Raw genomic sequence first — 19,701 nt, forward strand, 5'->3', positions numbered from 1 at the left:
TATTAGCGCTTCCTCTAAGTCTGCACTTCACTTCCGTAAAGGAGAGTCACCTCATCAATCTGTGGCCTCCACAGTCAATTGAAGCCTCATCCCAATCTCTTGAACACAGCGTGTTAACTGTATTACATACTTTGTTAGTTGTTTCTTCGCCCAAAACTGGATTACGAAAGTATACTTACTGGTTTTATGGTCCACCAGAAAGTAATATTTATGGTCGTTTTCTGGGATGCCAAAGAAGTCCAAGCTCTCTTGAAGAATCTGGCAGAATTGGGTGTCTTCCTGAATGGGAAACTGAAGGAAAACAGGCAAATGTTAGTATTCAATCTTATGTGATTTCAAAATAAAGCATTAATTTACTATGAAAGGGGTCGTAATCATACCAGTTCTTGGAGTCTATGCTAACTGATAAAATAAGTAATAAAATCATTAGTTTTTTATTCAAAATTTGTTTTTAGTGTTTCACTCCCATTAACCAAATGCAAGAGATAAATAAAGCATACCTGAGATGGGATACCTCCTGCATCAGCACCTCCTGGCCCATGGACAATGATTTTCTTGGCTGAGGGAACATTAGCAGTGACTAACAAGGATGAGTCACACTGCTCCTTGCGGAAGATTTGCTTCAAGTCCTTGAACAAGATTCCTTGGATACTAGGAACCACCTGGAGGAAGAACAGCTGCCTTTGAATAGCAATTTTTAAAGGAGCTACCTGGAAGTTTTTTCCACTAACTCATAGCTTTCCATTACCTCAAGGGACATATCTATCCCTACACTCTCTTCCATTCCTGGGTTATTCTTCAGATTAATTTGCTTGAACTTAATGGAAGAACTTCTCTTAAAAAATACCTAAAAATAATTCTTTAATACTAAGGCAATCAAATAATTAGGAATGTCTAGAAACACAAATCAGAATATCTGCAGAAAAATTATCCATATAGTACAAGACTATAAGTTTGGCATCTCATGCTGATGGCACGATTAACCCACGTAGGCCAAATACCACAACAAAGCATAAGAAGATCATAAGGAATCACTTGAGTAGGCTCAGTTCAAAGAACCGCATGGAACGAATAAAAGTTTGGCTGGATTTTCAGTCAAGTACACTTTAATGCAAGGGATTCAGTGCACTAGAAGAAAAATGTGAACTGATGAACCTTACTACATAGCTACAAATAGAGCATCTAGTGTGAAATACCAATGCAAAAAATAAAAGCGCTGTAGTATAAAAGTGAAATGATAAATCTTAGTTTTCTGGTTTCAGACAGCATCATTTCAGTTGCGAGAGAGAGAGAGAGAGAGAAGGATGAGAGATGAGATAGAGAGAGACGAGAGGAGAGAGAGAGATGTAGAGAGGATGAGAGAGAGAGAGAAACTCACAAAAGATACAAAGCAGATATACTTAGAAATAATTGCCTTTAACTAAACTTCTGCCACCCATCCACTTACCGTCCAAAGGATAGACAGAGCAGAAGCAATGTGCTCTTGAGATGCCTCTTGTGGACTCCTGACATAAAACATAACGTAGCCCACCATATAGTTGTAAAGAGCAAACGCAGCCTGGAAAGACGAATAAAAAGACCTTCTTCATATTGCCATTTCAAAGGAAAAGAGCTGTTATAAGGACAAAGTCTACAGTTTGATATGCATTGCCTACCCGACAAAGAACAAAGAACCTCTGCAATGATACAACATTAATTCTTCATGAAAGGAAGCTTTATCAACATTGCTCCTTTTCATCGTTAACTTGACAGCATTAATTCTTCATGAAAGGAAGCTTTACCCACGTTGCTCCTTTTCATCGTTAACTTGACAGAATTTTTTAATTCACTGATAAATAACAGCAGCAACTATAGAAAAACAATAGCTTTCATGAACCGTCTACAACCTACAACAACAACAAAATAGATACAACAACAAAAAAATAAATCTTTAGGCGTATGGCTCAGAGAGGACCAGTACCTGAGAAGGAAGTCTTGGGATGAACCTTACTAGGCGTCTCAGTAGCCTCACCATCACGTCTTGCCTTTCGCGTGTCAGCTTCTCCAAGAAAAATCGAAGGAACAAGGCTGAGTCCTCCACCAGGCAGGACCAGATAACCTGCAAAGAAAAGGGATACGAGTAGATAATATGGGAGAGATGATTATAGTAACATAGTAACTTCTTTGTAGTCAGCTATTTACATTATAAATCTACACAAATATGATGGACTGAGAGAGAGAGAGAGAGAGAGAGAGAGAGAGAGAGAGAGAGAGAGAGAGAGTTGCCTACCTACTTTATATTAAGCTATTCATATTAAAAAATTTCACAAACATTGTGGACTGAAGAAGAGATGGTTTGTTAGAGAGAGAGAGAGAGAGAGAGAGAAAGAGAGAGAGAGCTGCATACCTGTTGAGCAGCTTCATAGACCGCAATGCCGTCAGGGGTCACAGCTGGATCGTCCAACAAGTGAATGATAGTCAGAACAGCTGAACAGAGGCAGGATGGGAAGAGCTGTTGGGCCACGGACATGTGGTGGCCAGTGCTCCTAACAGCGTCTGCTTCTTCTTCCCCTGTAAAGAATAAAGGTTAAGTATCGCTTTGAACAAAGTTACATAAGAAAACACTTAGTAGTCTTTACAATTTGGGAAAATATAAGAAGCCCAACCTTTATCCATTTACCAAAGGCTTTATCTAACATCTGAGAAAAGGATGGAAAAGCTTTACTAGAGAAAAGAATCGAGAATAAGAAGAATCAAGAATTCTAAAAATTACAAGGGATGAAAACGAAGAACTTGAACCAAATATTTAGGATGAGAGCAAACTGCTTCAATCAACTGCAGAGGATAAAAACCAACAACTTTTACTAAATATAAAGGTTAAAAATCAAGAGCTTTAACCAGTAGCTAAATATAGAAACTAATAACTTCACACAGTTTAACAGGATCCAAACCATGAGTTTTAATCAATACCAGAACATAACTAAGATCACCCTTCACCAATTTGTTCAGAGAATTAAGAAAGAAGAAACAATGTCTTTTCTTGCAAATTAAGCATTTTTTATTACTTCATCTTTATTTCTGTTTAGTAAACACCCCTCCTTCTTCAATTCCCTTTGCCCGGTTTATGGTTAGACAGTAAGAATATATTCACCTTCTTCATGATCATCTGGAGACACATGATGCAGGGCAGGTTCATAAGCCGCTTGAATGGTCACTGGAACTGTTGTCAGTAGGAAATTCTCCCTCTCGAGTCTCCTCTTCTTCTCCTCCGCTTCCAGGGCAGATCGCACCATTTCAGCCTGTAACTTGCGTCTCGTCCTGGTAGCAGTGACATACGATCTCTGTTTGGCAACAAAAATAAGTTAGACACGTCTCGTCCTGGTAGCAGTGATGTATGATCTCTGTTTGGCAACGAAAATAAGTTAGACGCGTCTCGTCCTGGTAGCAGTGACGTATGATCTCTGTTTGGCAACGAAAATAAGTTAGACGCGTCTCGTCCTGGTAGCAGTGACGTATGATCTCTGTTTGGCAACGAAAATAAGTTAGATGATTCTCGTCCTGGTACCAGTGACGTACGATCTCTGTTTGGCAACGAAAATAAGTTAGACGCGTCTCGTCCTGGTAGCAGGGACGTACGATATCTGTTTGGCAACGAAAATAAGTTAGATGCGTCTCGTCCTGGTAGCAGTGACGTACGATCTCTGTTTGGCAACGAAAATAAGTTAGACGCGTCTCGTCCTGGTAGCAGTGACGTACGATCTCTGTTTGGCAATGAAAATAAGTTAGACGCGTCTCGTCCTGGTAGCAGGGACGTACGATCTCTGTTTGGCAACAAAAATAAGTTAGACGCGTCTCGTCCTGGTAGCAGTGACGTACGATCTCTGTTTGGCAACGAAAATAAGTTAGATGCATCTCGTCCTGGTAGCAGTGACGTACGATCTCTGTTTGGCAACGAAAATAAGTTAGACACGTCTCGTCCTGGTAGCAGTGACGTACGATCTCTGTTTTGCAACAAAAATAAGTTAGACGCGTCTCGTCCTGGTAGCAGTGATGTATGATCACTGTTTGGCAACGACAATAAGTTAGACGCGTCTCGTCCTGGCAGCAGTGACGTATGATCTCTGTTTGGCAACGAAAATAAGTTAGACGCGTCTCGTCCTGGTAGCAGTGACGTATGATCTCTGTTTGGCAAATAAGTTAGACGCGTCTCGTCCTCGTAGCAGTGACGTACGATCTCTGTTTGGCAACGAAAATAAGTTAGAACATGGAAATAAGGTAAGGAAGTTTTGTCAACACTGACTACTGCCTAGATTTAGTGCAAAAGTGGTAATAAGTTGAACTTCTATTATTTTCTGTAATGTAAAAACGAATGCTTTCCTTTCATCGTCACTTTAGGAAACAAAGAAGCCAGTCCTGCATTACAGATTTTCCTTTCATTAGAATGATGGTATGAGTTTGACCCAAATCATAGTTTTAATTATGTAACGTGAATCTCCTTCCAACAGTAATTTTCAGAGGTTCCCTCTCCCAAATAGTTTTCTGGTACTGCTGAAGGTATACTATAAGGTATTCCTACCAGACACGTCCTCGTCATAATTACATGCTCTGAAGCAACTGAATGTTGTCAACCATTGGGTTATTTCGATAAAAATGACAATATGCATCCTCTTTAGCCAACTTCACTTTTTTCAAATCAGCGACTTTTTATAAGTTAGGATTCCCAAATACTTAAACATCAGAAAGTGACAGTATAGTATATAAAAGTTGCTAACTGATAATTTCAACTATTATTCCTGAATATACGACAAAAAGAAATAATTCTATTAATTAAGTCATCCAGAAAAAAGGCAAAAATGGGTAAAAGTAGCCTTTAGCATTCAGACACGAAAAAACTAGTTGTAGAGCATCACAATAAAAGATAAAGTTGCTTCCAGGACACTGAAGGCAATCAGATAAAAAATTAAAACATAATAGGAAATGGCTACTGTTGAAGGGTACTGATGATGGGTACAGTACAAGGAGATTATATACAGAATTTTCCTTCCTTGGTCTTCAAGCTAAGCACATAGCAAAAACAACAAATGAAAAAACCAATTCTTCACTTACATGCTGAATCTGGTTAACGGTGACTTCCTCCACATTCGTCTTGAAATGAGGCATCCACGGAGGATCTACCACAGGGAGTGACTCCACTCCTATCTTGGGAGATGGCAGAGTGAATTCAATCCCGTGGGGTGGAACTTTGAAAGTCAACTGTCCACCTTCCTCCATGCGTGTCCACGCTTGATACCGGGATCGCCATAAGACTTGGAACCTGCAGAATTTTTTTTTTTTTTTTGTGAATAAAATAACATGGAATGCATAAACAGTTCTGGAAAGATAGGTCTGAAATAAATAATTTCATAGCCGAAGAAAAGCAGAATTACACTGAAATTATTCCAAAAGACAGCTCTGGTATACTATCACAAGCTTTGAATGATTGTACACTCATGAAGCCTGGGCATATATAGAATAATATTTTGAATCGTTTTGTGTATTTTTCTTAGTTAAGGCCTCTTAAAAACAATTAGCTCTTCACTAAATTCTGCAGCATATGATGACAAGAAGACGATAATCAAATTACATCAGGAAAAAATATTGTCCACACCAGCAACCTAATTTTCAATGGGACTGATTCCATTCTCGGTTTCTACAGTTTCCTACAATAGAAAGATAACAGTATCATAAACACAGCGGACTAAACAAAGGTCACCTGAATCTCTCATGTCCGGACAGAAAAAACTCGTTCCTGATAATGATGATTATACTAATGAGGAAAAAGGAAATGACTCGGCTTGTAAATGAGAATATGGTGAAGTAGCAGGGCTTAACAACTATCTATTCGTTGCCCGAATTAATCTTCAATACCAAGAATCCCTAATAGTTAATGATAATGATGACTGGTGATAAGTGATAACTGTCTTTTCATTATATAAATTAATACTAATATCAGAAATTGTAATTGTTACTGATGAAGAGGATTTAGGTCATATAGATAATAACCAAATATTCACTGGGGAAATTAGGTTTCTATCTGTTGCTAATAATAATGACTGTACTAGTAAGATTTATAAATGTCTGTTTTTCCCCATTTTAATGCTGGAGTTAGAACTATATGCAGTAGCTATTATTGATCATTTTAAGAAAAAAAAAAGTTAATAACCTCTAAATAAGACATAATATAAAAAAAAGAGAAAAGTATCTCCTCTAGTTCACCTCAGTATGGCGTTGAGTCGAGTGCTCGGATCTGGATGTGTGAGCTCTGTCGTCATAATCTCTGATGCCTGCGACGGGATTCTTACTCCGGCGAGAATAAAGACGACGGCTGCAGTGGCAGTCACCTTCGGGATAATAAGTGCCGTAGGCATTAGAGCAAAACAATGATAATGATTAGTAGTAATAGCCCTACATAGTTCACTGCCAACGTGGAATCAGAGGATTTATTTCTGGTGATTAGAAATTCATTTCTTGATATAATGTGGTTCAGATCCCACAATAAGCTGTAGGTCCATTTGCTATGTAACCAATTGGTCCCTAACCACGTAAAAATATCTAATCCTTCGGGGCCAGCCCTAGGAGAGCTGTGAATCAGCTCAGTGGTCTGGTTAAACTAAGATATACTTAACTTACCTACATAGTTCTAGCATTAATTTTGCAGTAATCCAAAATAAATTGTTCGATTAAATCATTTAGAAAACTTTCATTGCTATTTGGTTCTGCCACCTTCATCCTCCAAAAATACTGATTTATTTATATATGTATATATATATATATATATATATATATATATATATATATATATATATATATATATATATAAATATATATTCTTGCAGTATCTATTCAAATTACTAATTAACTCATTTGGTAACTTACATTAGATATGAAACTAACGTTACCACATCGCAAAAAGAAGGCCACGTTTATTTCTTCATGAAAGAGTCGAATTGTTTGACAACCAAAGAGACAGCTACAATTTCCCGAACCTAGAGTAACTTTAGACCCTACCTCGTTGTCATGCTCCAATAGGAGTTCCCAAGCTTGTGGGACGACGTCAAGCAGCAGGTCCTCTGTCATGACAGCTACTGATTTGCAGACAAGCGAAAGGGGAGCATGAAACAATCCCATCACCTTGGAAAGAAAGAAAGAAATCCGTTGGTTTTTCCAAATTTTCTCATAGAGTTGATGCCTAAAGTACATGAATGAAAACTAGCATATTATTAAGAAATAAAACATGAATGCAACAGGTAAGCCTACTGACTGTACTATCTACAAAGGATTAACACACCTGAGTCTTCATAAATCTGACGATTGGTGTGTCGTATTTCTTGGGTTTTTTCTTCTCTTCCTCTGTAGCGTCGTCTTTAGACACTTCCTTGCCGTCACCTGTTGGGGAAAAAACCAGTGATGATGGTGCTCTGATGTAAATCAAACTTAACTGGCAACAAAATAACTTATACAACATTACTTTTACATTTCACAATGAAATCTATTATCCTCAGCTTCCATTCAATTTTCTATAAAATTTACGCTGATTTTATCTGTATTCAAATCCGATGTAGTACATATTGGTTATATGAATCTGGACTATGTAACACGATTTTCTAGACATTTGACTTCTCAGATAGATAGAGAGAGAGAGAGAGAGAGAGAGAGAGAGAGAGAGAATACGTACCATCTGTATCAATAGTATCTTTTGACAGATGTACAGCCGACCCTTGGTGATGGCCAAGTCGTGATAACACAGCCGATATGTCCACATTACGATCAATTCTAAAATAGAAAAGCAAAGTTTTAAAGAGTAAAGATTACATACTGTTTCGAACATCTATAAAATTGCGGTTTAATTACCTCTGTTTAGAATAGTGCACAACACAGAAGACTATTCGGTATTTTGGTCACATTGATCTAATCCAGGTTAATATCACTACAATTATTGTATTGATAACAAAGATATCCATATATGTTTTGTTGTGAAAATCAGTTAAATCACTGAGGATGTTATTCTTCATTAAATAATAATAATAATAATAATAATAATAATAATAATAATAATAATAATAATAATAATAATAATAATAATAATAATAATAATAATAATGCAGCTGATGCAGCAATAATTTTTATGAAACATATTTAAAACAGGGTTTACTACCAGCATATAATAATAATAATAATAATAATAATAATAATAATAATAATAATAATAATAATAATAATAATAATAATAATAACTTCGTAGTAGCCATGATTCCCATGACAAAAGCACTGCAGAAGATGGATGCTGGGTACCAACTCAAGAAAAGAGGCAACAGAATTAACCATATGAAGTTCATGGACGACATCAAGCTGTATGTTAAGAGCATCAAGGAAATAGATACCCTAGTCCAGACTGTAAGGATTGTATCTGGAGACATCAGGATGGAGTTTGGAATAAAAAAAATGTGTCTTAGTCAACATACAAAAGGGCAAAGTAACAAGTACTGAAGGGATAAAGCTACCAGATGGGAGCAACATCAAACACATAGATGAGACGGGATATAAATACCTGGGAATAATGGAAGGAGGAGATATAAAACACCAAGAGATGAAGGACACGATCAGGAAAGAATATATGTAGAGATTCAAGGCGATACTCAAGTCAAAACTCAACGTTGGAAATATGATAAAAGCCATAAACACATGGGCAGTACCAGTAATCAGATACAGTGCAGGAATAGTGGAATGGACGAAAGTAGAACTCCGCAGCATAGACCTGAAAACCAGGAAACATATGACAATACACAAAGCACTACACCCAATAGTAAATACGGACAGACTATACATAACACGAAAGGAATGAGGGAGAGGACTACTAAGCTTAGAGGACTGCGTCAACATCGAGACCAGAGCACTGGGGCAATATCTGAAAACCAGTGAAGACGAGTGGCTCAAGAGTACATGCGAAGAAGGACTGATAAAAGTAGACGAAGAACCAGAAATATATAGAGACAGGAGAATGACGAACAGAACAGAGGAATGGCACAACAAACCAATGCACGGACAATACATGAGACAGACTAAAGAACTAGCCAGCGATGACACATGGCAATGGTTACAGAGGGGAGAACTCAAGAAGGAAACTGAAGGAATGATAACAGCGGCACAAGATCAGGACCTAAGAACCAGATATGTTCAAAGAACGATAGATGGAAATAACATTTCTCCCATATGTAGGAAGTGCAATAGGAAAAATGAGACCATAACCACATAGCAAGCGAATGTCTGGCACTTGCACAGAACCAGTACAAAAAGAATGCCCTCCACTGGAGCCTGTGCAAGAAACACCAGCTACCTTGCAGTAATAAGTGGTACGAGCACCAACCTGAAGGAGTGATAGAAAACGATCAGGCAAAGATCCTGTGGGACTATGGTATCAGAACAGATAGGGTGATACGTGCAAATAGACCAGACGTTACGTTGATTGACAAAATCAAGAAGAAAGTATCACTCATTGATGTCGCAATACCATGGGACACCAGAGTTGAAGAGAAAGAAAGGGAAAAATGGATAAGTATCAAGACCTAAAAATAGAAAGAAGAAGGATATGGGATATGCCAGTGGAAATTGTACCCATAATCATAGGAACACTAGGCACGATCCCAAGATCCCTGAAAAGGAATCTGGAAAAACTAGAGGCTGAAGTAGCTCCAGGACTCATGCAGAAGATTGTGATCCTAGAAACGGAGCACATAGTAAGAAGAGTGATGGGCTCCTAGGGAGGCAGGATGCAACCCAGAACCCCACACTATAAATACCGCCCAGTCGGATGGGAGGACTGTGATAGACCAAAAAGTAATAATAATAATAATAATAATAATAATAATAATAATAATAATAATAATAATAATAATAATAATAATAATAAAATATAAAGGAAATATTTCGATAATTTCATACAAAAAATATCTGAACACTCACTTGTCCCTTCTCGCAAAACTCTCCTTCCTCCTGAGGGGAGATCCATGCCCTCCTGCGCCTTGCTCGGACGCCTTCCTCGTGGGCTTCTTGTCCTTCTTGTCGCGCCTTCGGGTCACCGGGTTGACAACTTCCTCCTCCTGCTCCTCGAATTCCTCGCCGTACATCTGTTTGAGGATGAAAGGATCAGCGATGATGAATAGTCGAAAATAAATCACAGGATTCTAATAATCCCATTGAAAAGATGCATGAAATCGATTCAGAATCTATTCAAATATTTACAAAGGATTCAAGGTCCATCAAAAGTCATTGCAATTCCTTAAAAAGGTTAACAAAAACCATTAATGAGTCAAAATCTTCGAAATGGTTTCAAATTTATTCATTTAAAATTTACTAGACAGATTCAAGCTTCATATGGAGGATTGAAATTCTAAGAATTTTCCAGATTCTCTGAATAGTTTTGATAGTTATGGTTCTTACTGTTGAAAAATGATAAACTGTGATAATCAATGATAACTGTTACAAAAATATTAGGCATTTAGTTCCAGTCAAAGTCACTTTTGAAAATCATAATGAATCATTATCATTTTGTTAATATTCATATTTTACACATATACATATGACAACCAACTCAAAAAGTAAACGTATGTAAAGCATGTATTAGACTGCCCGTATGTATAAAAAAATAGTCAAGAGAATATTTAACTGTGCTCTCTTAACCTGACAAATATCAAATAAATAATGATAGCCAAAGACACGAACAATGAATACAAACACAAATGTGCAGCAACTGAGGAAAAGGTAAATAAGCAAAAGTCAAACTGTAGCAATACTGAATTGTGCCCCGTCAGTCACGCACTCAAAAGTCACCTGGGAACATCTTCACTCACTTTTCTAACAGCGTGCATTAGCCTCTTGCAAGCGCGCATGTTTCTCTTGTAGCAATGAGGGTGGCAGTAGTTCTGGTGGGTACAAGTCATGTTGTACAGTGAAAACATCCGCACTACAACCTGCAGGGGAAGAAGATGTTCATCCTTCAAAATGTGCATTAGTTTATATGTCAAAACAGCGAGAGAAAGGACTTTCCAACTAATTTGTATTATACAAAAAGTAAAAGCTCATTCCGGTAAGCTCATTCCGTTAAGAACTAGCGTTATGTGACAAATATTGGTAATATTGTGACAAGTGTTTAAATTTTGTTATTAACTAATTCTTAAAATATCTTATTCTTGCAAATATCTTTCAGATTCTTGTACCTAGTTACTATAATCCTGCACTAATTTCTTGGCGTTCACTGCAATTTTTTTATCATTTAAATTATTTAAAATTTGTCTTGAACTGTGTATTGTAGACTCCTTATTAGTCACGTTAATCAGAAAATTGTTCACAGAATTCCCAAATATTTCTGTTACAGTTATGAATATTTCATAAGAATTCGCATTATCTATTTTTATTGGAACCGAAGGGAACGGTTGGGTATAAGACAGTAACTTTCCTGTAGAATTCCTCTAAACTTCTCAGTCCCTCCCCTCCAACCCCCAACACCCCCGGCACACTTGCATCAACAAGCTCAGGGCACTAAAATTATATCGAGAATACTGACATAACCCCAAGCAGAATGTTGCAGAACTTTGTAGAGCAAAAGATAGAGAGAGAGCAGTTAAGTGGGGCCCTCTAACTATTCCACATTCTGGAAGCTTTACCATCAAACGAAGACCCTCCTCACCTTGATCCACGGCATATTCGATGTAAGGCTTTCTTCATCGAGGTCAGCGTCATTAGGACTGTCTGGGAGATCCTCGTTGCTCAAAACTCCAGGCGATTCCTCGCCGGATACCTGAGAGAATTAAGAATAAGTTCAGGACAGAGTAAGATGAAGGGCTGAAGCGTCCTCAGTGACGAGATATTACAGGCTCCAGGCTCTAATCTGCCAAATGGCAATGCTGTTCCGCTACGCTAAATATCCATACGTATTTTATTCAAAATACTTACATATGAAACTGCTAAGTTAAAATCTAAGCGAGGAACAAGTTCATTCCTATTCTGTTAACGGTTTTCTCTATTCCCTCATATTTATTCATTCATCACCTTTCCTTCAACATGTCTCTTTGCAGGCTGATTTTGGAGCCCCCTTGGGTTCAGAGTCTGTTCACTCGGTTCGGAAGGGTTTCAGCTGAAGATTTAAAGAAAGAAAGAAAAAAAGAAATCATGACAAAATCAAATTCGTACCTCAGGTTCCAGATGCTCTGAAGTGTCAGACCTCTCACTGACAGAGGACACCTTCCTCCTGGAACGGACGCTGTCAGATCTCTTGATGGCTACGGATTAAAAAAAAAAACATTGACATTAAATCAAGATTGGCTTGATCACAAAGAAGGACAGCAAAATGTGTTTTGCGTTGCCTAGAAAATATATTATTTCATTAATACACATTTCAAATGCCCCAGTCCCTGACATTTCATGTTTCTTCTTTAGATAGGTCTTGGAATTACAACAATAAATACAACTCCCAATATTCTGCAAAAGTTTATACAAGAGTAGGTGGATGCACAAATATATATGTCAGCCGTTAGTCTAACACTATGCCGAAAATGTTAGTTCCCTGATTCTCAGTTCACTGTATCATTTCACTGGTGCGCTGTATCGCCTACATACAGATAATCATTCAATGAAAACATTGTTCACACTATTGACAATTGAAGCCGATTGCAGGAAAAGCAGACATAAAACAAGCAGATACCCTAGAAAATATAACCTTTTGCGAAGATCATAACTGACTAAGGATGTTATGCACAATCTGCTGTCAAGTTTAGGATGGAATTTAATCTTGACGCAAGTTCAATTAATCCATGCCCATACTCCTTAATATTTTTTTTCGCAGTTAAAACCTTCTTCTACCACTGTAAGAACAGCCTTTCTCATCTAGGTATCGTCCAGCTTAGTTTCACATATACTCATACTCTGGAAAGGAACGCGACAAACTACAAACAAAACCATTCGCACTGATACTTTCAGATACCTAGAAATTACAGAAATAAACACAAACGTAATTTCAGATATCAAGAATAACAAATTCATAAGAAAGCAGAATAATTCTCTTACAGTCGGAATCAGGGTCCTTTGTGCTCCTCCGAAGTTTATACGAGCGCCTCTTGAAGGAATTCTGTCCGCTCCCCTTCTTCAGGAAGTGGCTCCGAGACGCCTGCAGGTTCCTCCGGCGCTCCTCGTCGCAGTATTGTCCACTCTGTGTATAAATCTTCAATTATGACCGGAAAATACGAAAATATAACCAATCTCTTAAACATTTTTAAATACTAACTTTTTAATGTAGGTACAACAAACCAAATAGTGTAAATGTCTTCTCACACCTTTCCACTACAAAGCCTTTAGTAGCATTTCAATAAAAAAAAATTATATCCATGCTCTAATCACGTGACTCATTTTCAACAATCAGCTTCATTGATGGGTAATGTCTGTATATCCCATTATGAGCTGTGTGTAACTTACATCCAATCTTACAACAAATACGTCTAATCATTGCATATCTTTACTTGTCATAGAATAAACGGAATAGCTACACTCAACAGAAAAAATGATAGATTTATGTATAATTTACATATCTCGTTTGTAAAAGATTATTACTGCACTTCTTTATTGAATTAGTATTTATCTAGGAAAGCGCCATATCAAGTTGGTTCACACATTAATTTGATTTCTTAAAGCACAAACAGATTTAGATAGCAGGAAGTGTTTTCACAAATGTTTAACCCCCGTAGGGTGGGGTAGAGCCGTCAGTCTACCTCATGCGGTGCACTGTAGGCATTACTTAAGGTTCTTGGCAGCGTGCCTTCGGCCCCTAGCTGCAGCCTCTTTTGTTTGTTTTACTTTTCCTCCTTTCATATTCTCTTACTTCCCACCCTCTCCTAAAAATTTATTCATATTGCAACTGCGAGGTTTTCCTCCTATCACACCTTTCCAACCTTTTATTGTGAATTTCCGTTTCAGCGCAGAATGACCTCATAGGTCCCATTGGCCTAAATTCTATATTCAATTCAATTCACAAATGTTTAAGATCCACAATACTGCAGTTCACAAGTGAACACTAATACAGTAAGACCTGTTTCCTTCCGCAGTAGCTAAACAATGAGTTTCCTAGTGGTCACATCCATAGGTAAGAAAAAGGGGCAGTGTAGCCTTTAAAGAATAATAGAAGACTAAGGTGTAATCTTTAAAGAGTAATAGAAGACTGATGTGTAATCTTTAAAGAGTAATAGACGACTGAGGTGTAATCTCTAAAGAGTAATAGAGGACTGAGGTGTAATCTTTAAAGAGTAATAGAAGATTGAGGGGTAATCTTTAAAGAATAACAGAAGACTAAGGTGTAATCTTTAAAGAGTAATAGAAGACTGAGGTGTAATCTCTAAAGAGTAACAGAGGACTGAAAAATATAGGAAATACAGAAGTAGGAAGAGTGTTTCAAAAATATAGAGTAGAGGGAATGATTACTATTCTATAGATTGTTGTAATTGTCACAGTATTTTTCCCAAAAAAAAACAACTGTTCATGTAAAAAAAAATCCAAAAATTATAAGTTCCAAGGTCATTAAGTTCATATCCTATACACAGTAGCATGTTTAGCAATGGTTGTGCAATTATGGCCCAAAGCTACAGACCTAGCTAACTTAAAATTTGAAGTCTCCTTCAGGGCCCTATAACCACGAAGGATTTAGTCATAGAGCTCTCATTCAGAAACAATGAAGGGTATTTGTGTTTTATCTGCAGCAACGCTTCATATAATAGCAACAAAACCTTTTAGCATGGGGATGGCAAGTCTCCGGATAAAATATACATTTCTAAAGTATTCAGTTCAAAATTTATTTCTTATAAATGTGCTGACAAAAGGAAGTGCCACATGAGCAATCTTTCTGACATCTTGCTACCAAATTTGTACTGTGCTGCCAATTTCAGTGGAAAAAACTGCAGTTACATATGTCCATTAAAGTGCTGTGACACAAGCACAAACATACACGACTTCAGTACTGACACCAATCTTAGTTACCTGATGCAAATCTTGGTGGCAAGTTGTTACCAGAAGACACAAACTTTTATGTGGCACTCCCTCAAACAACAAGAGTTAGAGCAACAAACCTGGGATCTTAATCAGTGCCCTTAATTGTGTATAAGACAAAATGGCATTCTCACTACACCTCACAAAGTATGTTCACGTAAATGATTTTAAGCTTTCCTTTTTTTTTCTTACTAAGTAATTAAATTATTTTTTATAAAATAAAACATACACTATCTACAGGAATTATTGATTAGAAAATGTAATCACTTATCAAAAAGAAGGCTCCATGCAAGATGTTAGGCCTTTCTTACTTTCGAAAACATAAAAAGCAAAAAGTAACAACACTTGACAAACGAAACCATAAACGTGTTTTACATGTACAGAATTTCTATGAAAATTTCATCGCATAAAAGAAGATGAGTAACCAATGGAATGCATGACAAGCGATTGAAAAAATATATCAAGTAAAAAACATGAACACAGGAACATTCATTACAAATTCAGATACAACAGATTCCATGACAAGAACGTAAAGAGATAGTCCGAATACAGTACTTTTTGAGGGGTATGTATATCAGAATCTACGGTTGACATTTGGAGAGAGGGGGTTGGGGTGTCAAAAAAGGTCTGCAAACCTGTACCGTTACAGTGGTGTTGGAACTCCCAAGGCTGATGTTGTCAGGATCGTGCAAAGCGAAGCTTATTTTCCTTTCGCCTGTGAATCCAGCTGCATGAAAGCACGACAGTCCAAACGTCAGTTGAAGTAAGGATAAATATTAGTCAAAAGGAGGGAGAGGTAGGAAAAACTTTGCGGAATCGGAATTCATGAAAGAATGGAAGTGAAAGTTTAGTCAGCCTGTACAGGCACTTTAATCTGGAAGAGTAAGAGCTAATAAACAAAGTAGCAGGAATGAGACAGCACGGAAGAGGTAGAACATTTGTTACCTTCCCAACACATTTGATTGGGGCTAGTTTTAATTGTGAGGTAATGATAATGCAGCGAGTACCCCAAACCAAAAATTAATATGAATGTACGATTGGGTCTGTAGCTCTGCAGAGTAGAGTCACGGGCACTTCAATACAAACAGGGAACATTTTGAATAGTAACCCAATCCAAAATTAATAAGAATGTATGATTAGGCCTGTAACTCTTCTGGGTAGAACTTCAGTCACAAACCTCGGAGGAATAATGGCATTATTCCTCCAAGTCACAAACAGGGAACTTTTTGCATACAGTCAACCAAGCTATTCGGGGTCTCTCAATGTACAGGCTCAAATATTCGCGGATTTCCGTATGGAATATATATACACAGTATTTACTGAAAATTCGCATATTTGCAGTATCTTTCTCCAAGAAATATTTACTAATTACTGTACGTATTTTCATATTTTCATTACTAAATGCACTTTTGTAATAAAACTATTAAAATACTCAGGTATAAGCCTTTTTAGGTTTTTTTGTATGTTTGAACTCTCAAAATAGGCAGTTCTAAGCATTTTTAGAGAGGTTTTAAGTATTCGTCGATTTTGGCTATTCGCGGCGGGGGGCGGGGGAATGGTACACATCCCCCCCCCCATCCAATAATGGGAGCCAACTGTAGTGTGACTACATAGTGCTAGAGATCTTGGCTGGAAAGAATTAGGAGACCTTATTACAAATGAAGCGTCTGCAGGCTGAAAAATACTAAACAAATGTTAAAGTTGGGGAGGTCTGGCCAGAAACTAGAAGGGTAAAGCGCAGTTATCAGAAAAGACGAAGGCACAAAAGTGAGAGGACGAATACCAGCAGCAGGAAGGCCCAGAAGATCATGGGGAAGAGGTACTATACAAGAATCCTAGACCAGATGGAGTTCAGGCAGAAAGTGCAAAAGACATAAGGAGTGAAGGGAGTTTATTTCAGGTCTAACTAAATAAATGGAGAATTTGATGTTGACAACGTTGATTATGATGAAGGAAAGCTGAAAAATAAGTGGGAGCCTTAATGAACCGAGGGGTCATTAAAAATAACAAGTAACGGACTGTAGAGGCGAAAGTATTTACATACTTCAAAACCAAAGGAGCATTTACGATAGGTTTTGTGTCATTTTAGCAGAAAACGTATGTCTGGCATGAAAGACCAAAGGATTAAGACGAGATCTTACTAGGAAGTCTTGGGCAACAAATGAGAAGTCACACTTTACTCAAGTTGGAGAAAAGTTTTGAGGGTTGGCCAGAAATAAAGGAAATCTGAAAAATCATCTTAGCACACAGTAAAGAATGTTAGTTACGGTTCATATGAATATTTATCAGCAACTTCAAGAAGGGAAAAGAAAACTAAAAGGTCTTATTCGGCAATAGAAGAGAAAGCTTACATGAATAGAGAATAGTATATCTTGATATTTAGAGTAGTATATTAAATATAAATGAAAAAAGGAATTAGTGTGAACAAAAGGGGATTTGGTTTGAACTGAAAGAAAAAACTGAGAACCTATGACATGATTTCATATGACTCACAATTGATACAAGAATAATTGATAAAAAATAAAAATTTCATACACTGAAGCTACTAATAGCTATAAAGAAACTTTAGACTTAAGAGGACTACAGAAATAAGTAAAGGATTAGAGTATCTCAACCCAGGAAACACCAGCGGCCTGCTCCTTTTCAGTTCATATTTGACATTACATTACAAAAAAAGGTGTTAAAAAAATTCCCCTTACAAAGATCTCAAGTATCGGTTAAATGAATATCAAAACAGACCATTTTCAAAATATCATCAAGATCTCAAGGACGGGATAAATGAATATCAAAACAGATCATTTTCAAAATATCATCATCGTCATTAATTTGTACTACAAATATTTTTCGAGAGGTAAGTTCATTTGTGGTGAACTTGACTTCAGAATTATGAACTAATATGACAGTGTTGGTACAACAAGTTGTATTCCTTCAGATTGATTAGGTAAGACTGCTATGGAACACCTGTTACTTTTCAACCGAAAAACCCTAAAAGAAATTCTATAACATTTCTCGTTATTTATTCTGCAAAAGTCGCCTTTGTCAAGTTCTATCAAAAGAATTACCTCAGTCCTGTAAAAGACAAAAAAAATTATATATATATATAGAAAATGATTTAAGTAAAACATTTAATAAAAGGAGAAATGGGATCCCAGAAACACTTACGTGGATGGCCTTCTCCAATACTTTGAAGACTTTGAGCTGACGGGTGCGAATATCCCATGGAAGAAAGTCCCATAGACCAACGCCTCGAGTGATCCCGCCCAGGACCTAGGCCTCCACAGGGCGGTCCCCAGCCAGAGGGTCTTTCCCCTCGAACGGACAGTCTTACATGAAATATATTAAAATAAGATGAAACAGCTCACCTCACTGACCTTATATTGATAGCTCACAATATAAACAATAAATACTAAATAAGACTTTTGTGTTACAATTTTCCTTTTAGAAACCTACTTAAGTATATCTTAGTTTTACCAGACCACTGAGGTGGTTAACAGCTCTCGTGGGACTAGCCCGAAGGATTTGATATTTTTACGTGGCCAGGAACCAACTGGTTACCTAGCAACGGGACCTACAGCTTATTGTGGGATCCGAACCACATTGTATCGAGAAATGCATTTCTATCACCAGAAATAAATTCCTCTGGTTCTGCGTTGGCCGAGCCGAGAATCGAACTTCGGACCACCGGATTGGTAGCCGAGCGCGAAATCCACTCGTCCAACGAGGAACATGAAACCTATATAAACCACCACTGTTTTCAACTATCACTTACCTCGTCGATTTGGGCAACAGCGTGTACGTCTCTCTCAAAAATGCGGTGATCTCAAGCAGAAGTTGCACAGCAACTAACTTCAGCGCAAGAGGGCAATCGGCTCCTCCCGAATTAACGCTAACTGTGGAACATAATTCAAATGTCAGCATTCATAACCACTAGTTCTCTTTATATATTTAATTGTTATATTTATTTCTAGTATTCCCTAATCCCCCGCATTTCCTTAGGTTTTTGTCTAAGACTTATTTTTAATGCGGAAATATTATGACGTCACTGACGCAACAATCACGGTACTGTGTTCGTCTTCTGTGATCTATCATTTTCACATATACAGAATAAAACAAAATTATTGAGTCTATTTACCACATTAAATCGAACTTCGTTCAGACATTACTAAAAGTTCGAATTAAATTTTATATGGTTGACATGCTTACAATACGTTTAATTTCATTTTAACAGAAATCGATGGAGCAAGTACTCGTAGTCTGAAGTCTTTATCAGATTTGAAGTGAAGGGAACAAGAATGAGAAGAAAAAGCAAGGTTCTCAAACATTTAAGATACCGATCTGTGATGACAGAAGCAGGACGATGATTCCAAAACTTTAGGCGTATGGAAGAAAGGTCACCATATTGTGCAATTCGTACATTAATATAGACTGAAGATTCCCTATCAGGAATTTTCAGTTACATTTTTATGACTGATATTATTATATGAACTATGATACGATGGTTATTAACATGTTGGGACAGTTTCCACAAAATTAGAATTAGATGAAGGAAATACGAAAACGCAGAGGACAGAGAAATCATTAAATATTTAAGAAATGTGAATTTATGAAAGTCAGGGTATAAAGCCAAGTACTGAGGCACTTCCAGCCATTCAGAGCTAG

The 19,701-nt window shown here is 37.3% G+C and overlaps 1 protein-coding gene across 1 annotated transcript in view; it reads right to left on the reverse strand.

The window, feature by feature from the left end:
* LOC135216070 (protein unc-80 homolog) overlaps positions 1–19,701 on the reverse strand; it is a 185,941-nt gene that overhangs the window by 54,773 nt on the left and 111,467 nt on the right. Inside the window, exons 34-52 of the mRNA XM_064251065.1 lie at positions 18,812–18,932; positions 18,205–18,365; positions 15,678–15,769; positions 13,078–13,219; positions 12,205–12,293; positions 11,702–11,812; positions 10,866–10,985; positions 9,979–10,142; positions 7,694–7,791; positions 7,307–7,404; positions 7,027–7,149; positions 6,235–6,359; positions 5,086–5,293; positions 3,131–3,320; positions 2,387–2,550; positions 1,961–2,098; positions 1,448–1,558; positions 501–662; positions 180–291 (exon numbers count right to left, since the gene is read on the reverse strand). Of these exons, the coding sequence (XP_064107135.1) occupies positions 180–291; positions 501–662; positions 1,448–1,558; positions 1,961–2,098; positions 2,387–2,550; positions 3,131–3,320; positions 5,086–5,293; positions 6,235–6,359; positions 7,027–7,149; positions 7,307–7,404; positions 7,694–7,791; positions 9,979–10,142; positions 10,866–10,985; positions 11,702–11,812; positions 12,205–12,293; positions 13,078–13,219; positions 15,678–15,769; positions 18,205–18,365; positions 18,812–18,932 (2,529 nt within the window). The remainder of the gene's footprint in view (positions 1–179; positions 292–500; positions 663–1,447; positions 1,559–1,960; positions 2,099–2,386; positions 2,551–3,130; positions 3,321–5,085; positions 5,294–6,234; positions 6,360–7,026; positions 7,150–7,306; positions 7,405–7,693; positions 7,792–9,978; positions 10,143–10,865; positions 10,986–11,701; positions 11,813–12,204; positions 12,294–13,077; positions 13,220–15,677; positions 15,770–18,204; positions 18,366–18,811; positions 18,933–19,701) is intronic.

The sequence above is a fragment of the Macrobrachium nipponense genome, chromosome 6 (assembly GCF_015104395.2).
Source record: "Macrobrachium nipponense isolate FS-2020 chromosome 6, ASM1510439v2, whole genome shotgun sequence".
Taxonomy (NCBI): Eukaryota; Metazoa; Arthropoda; class Malacostraca; order Decapoda; family Palaemonidae; genus Macrobrachium; species Macrobrachium nipponense.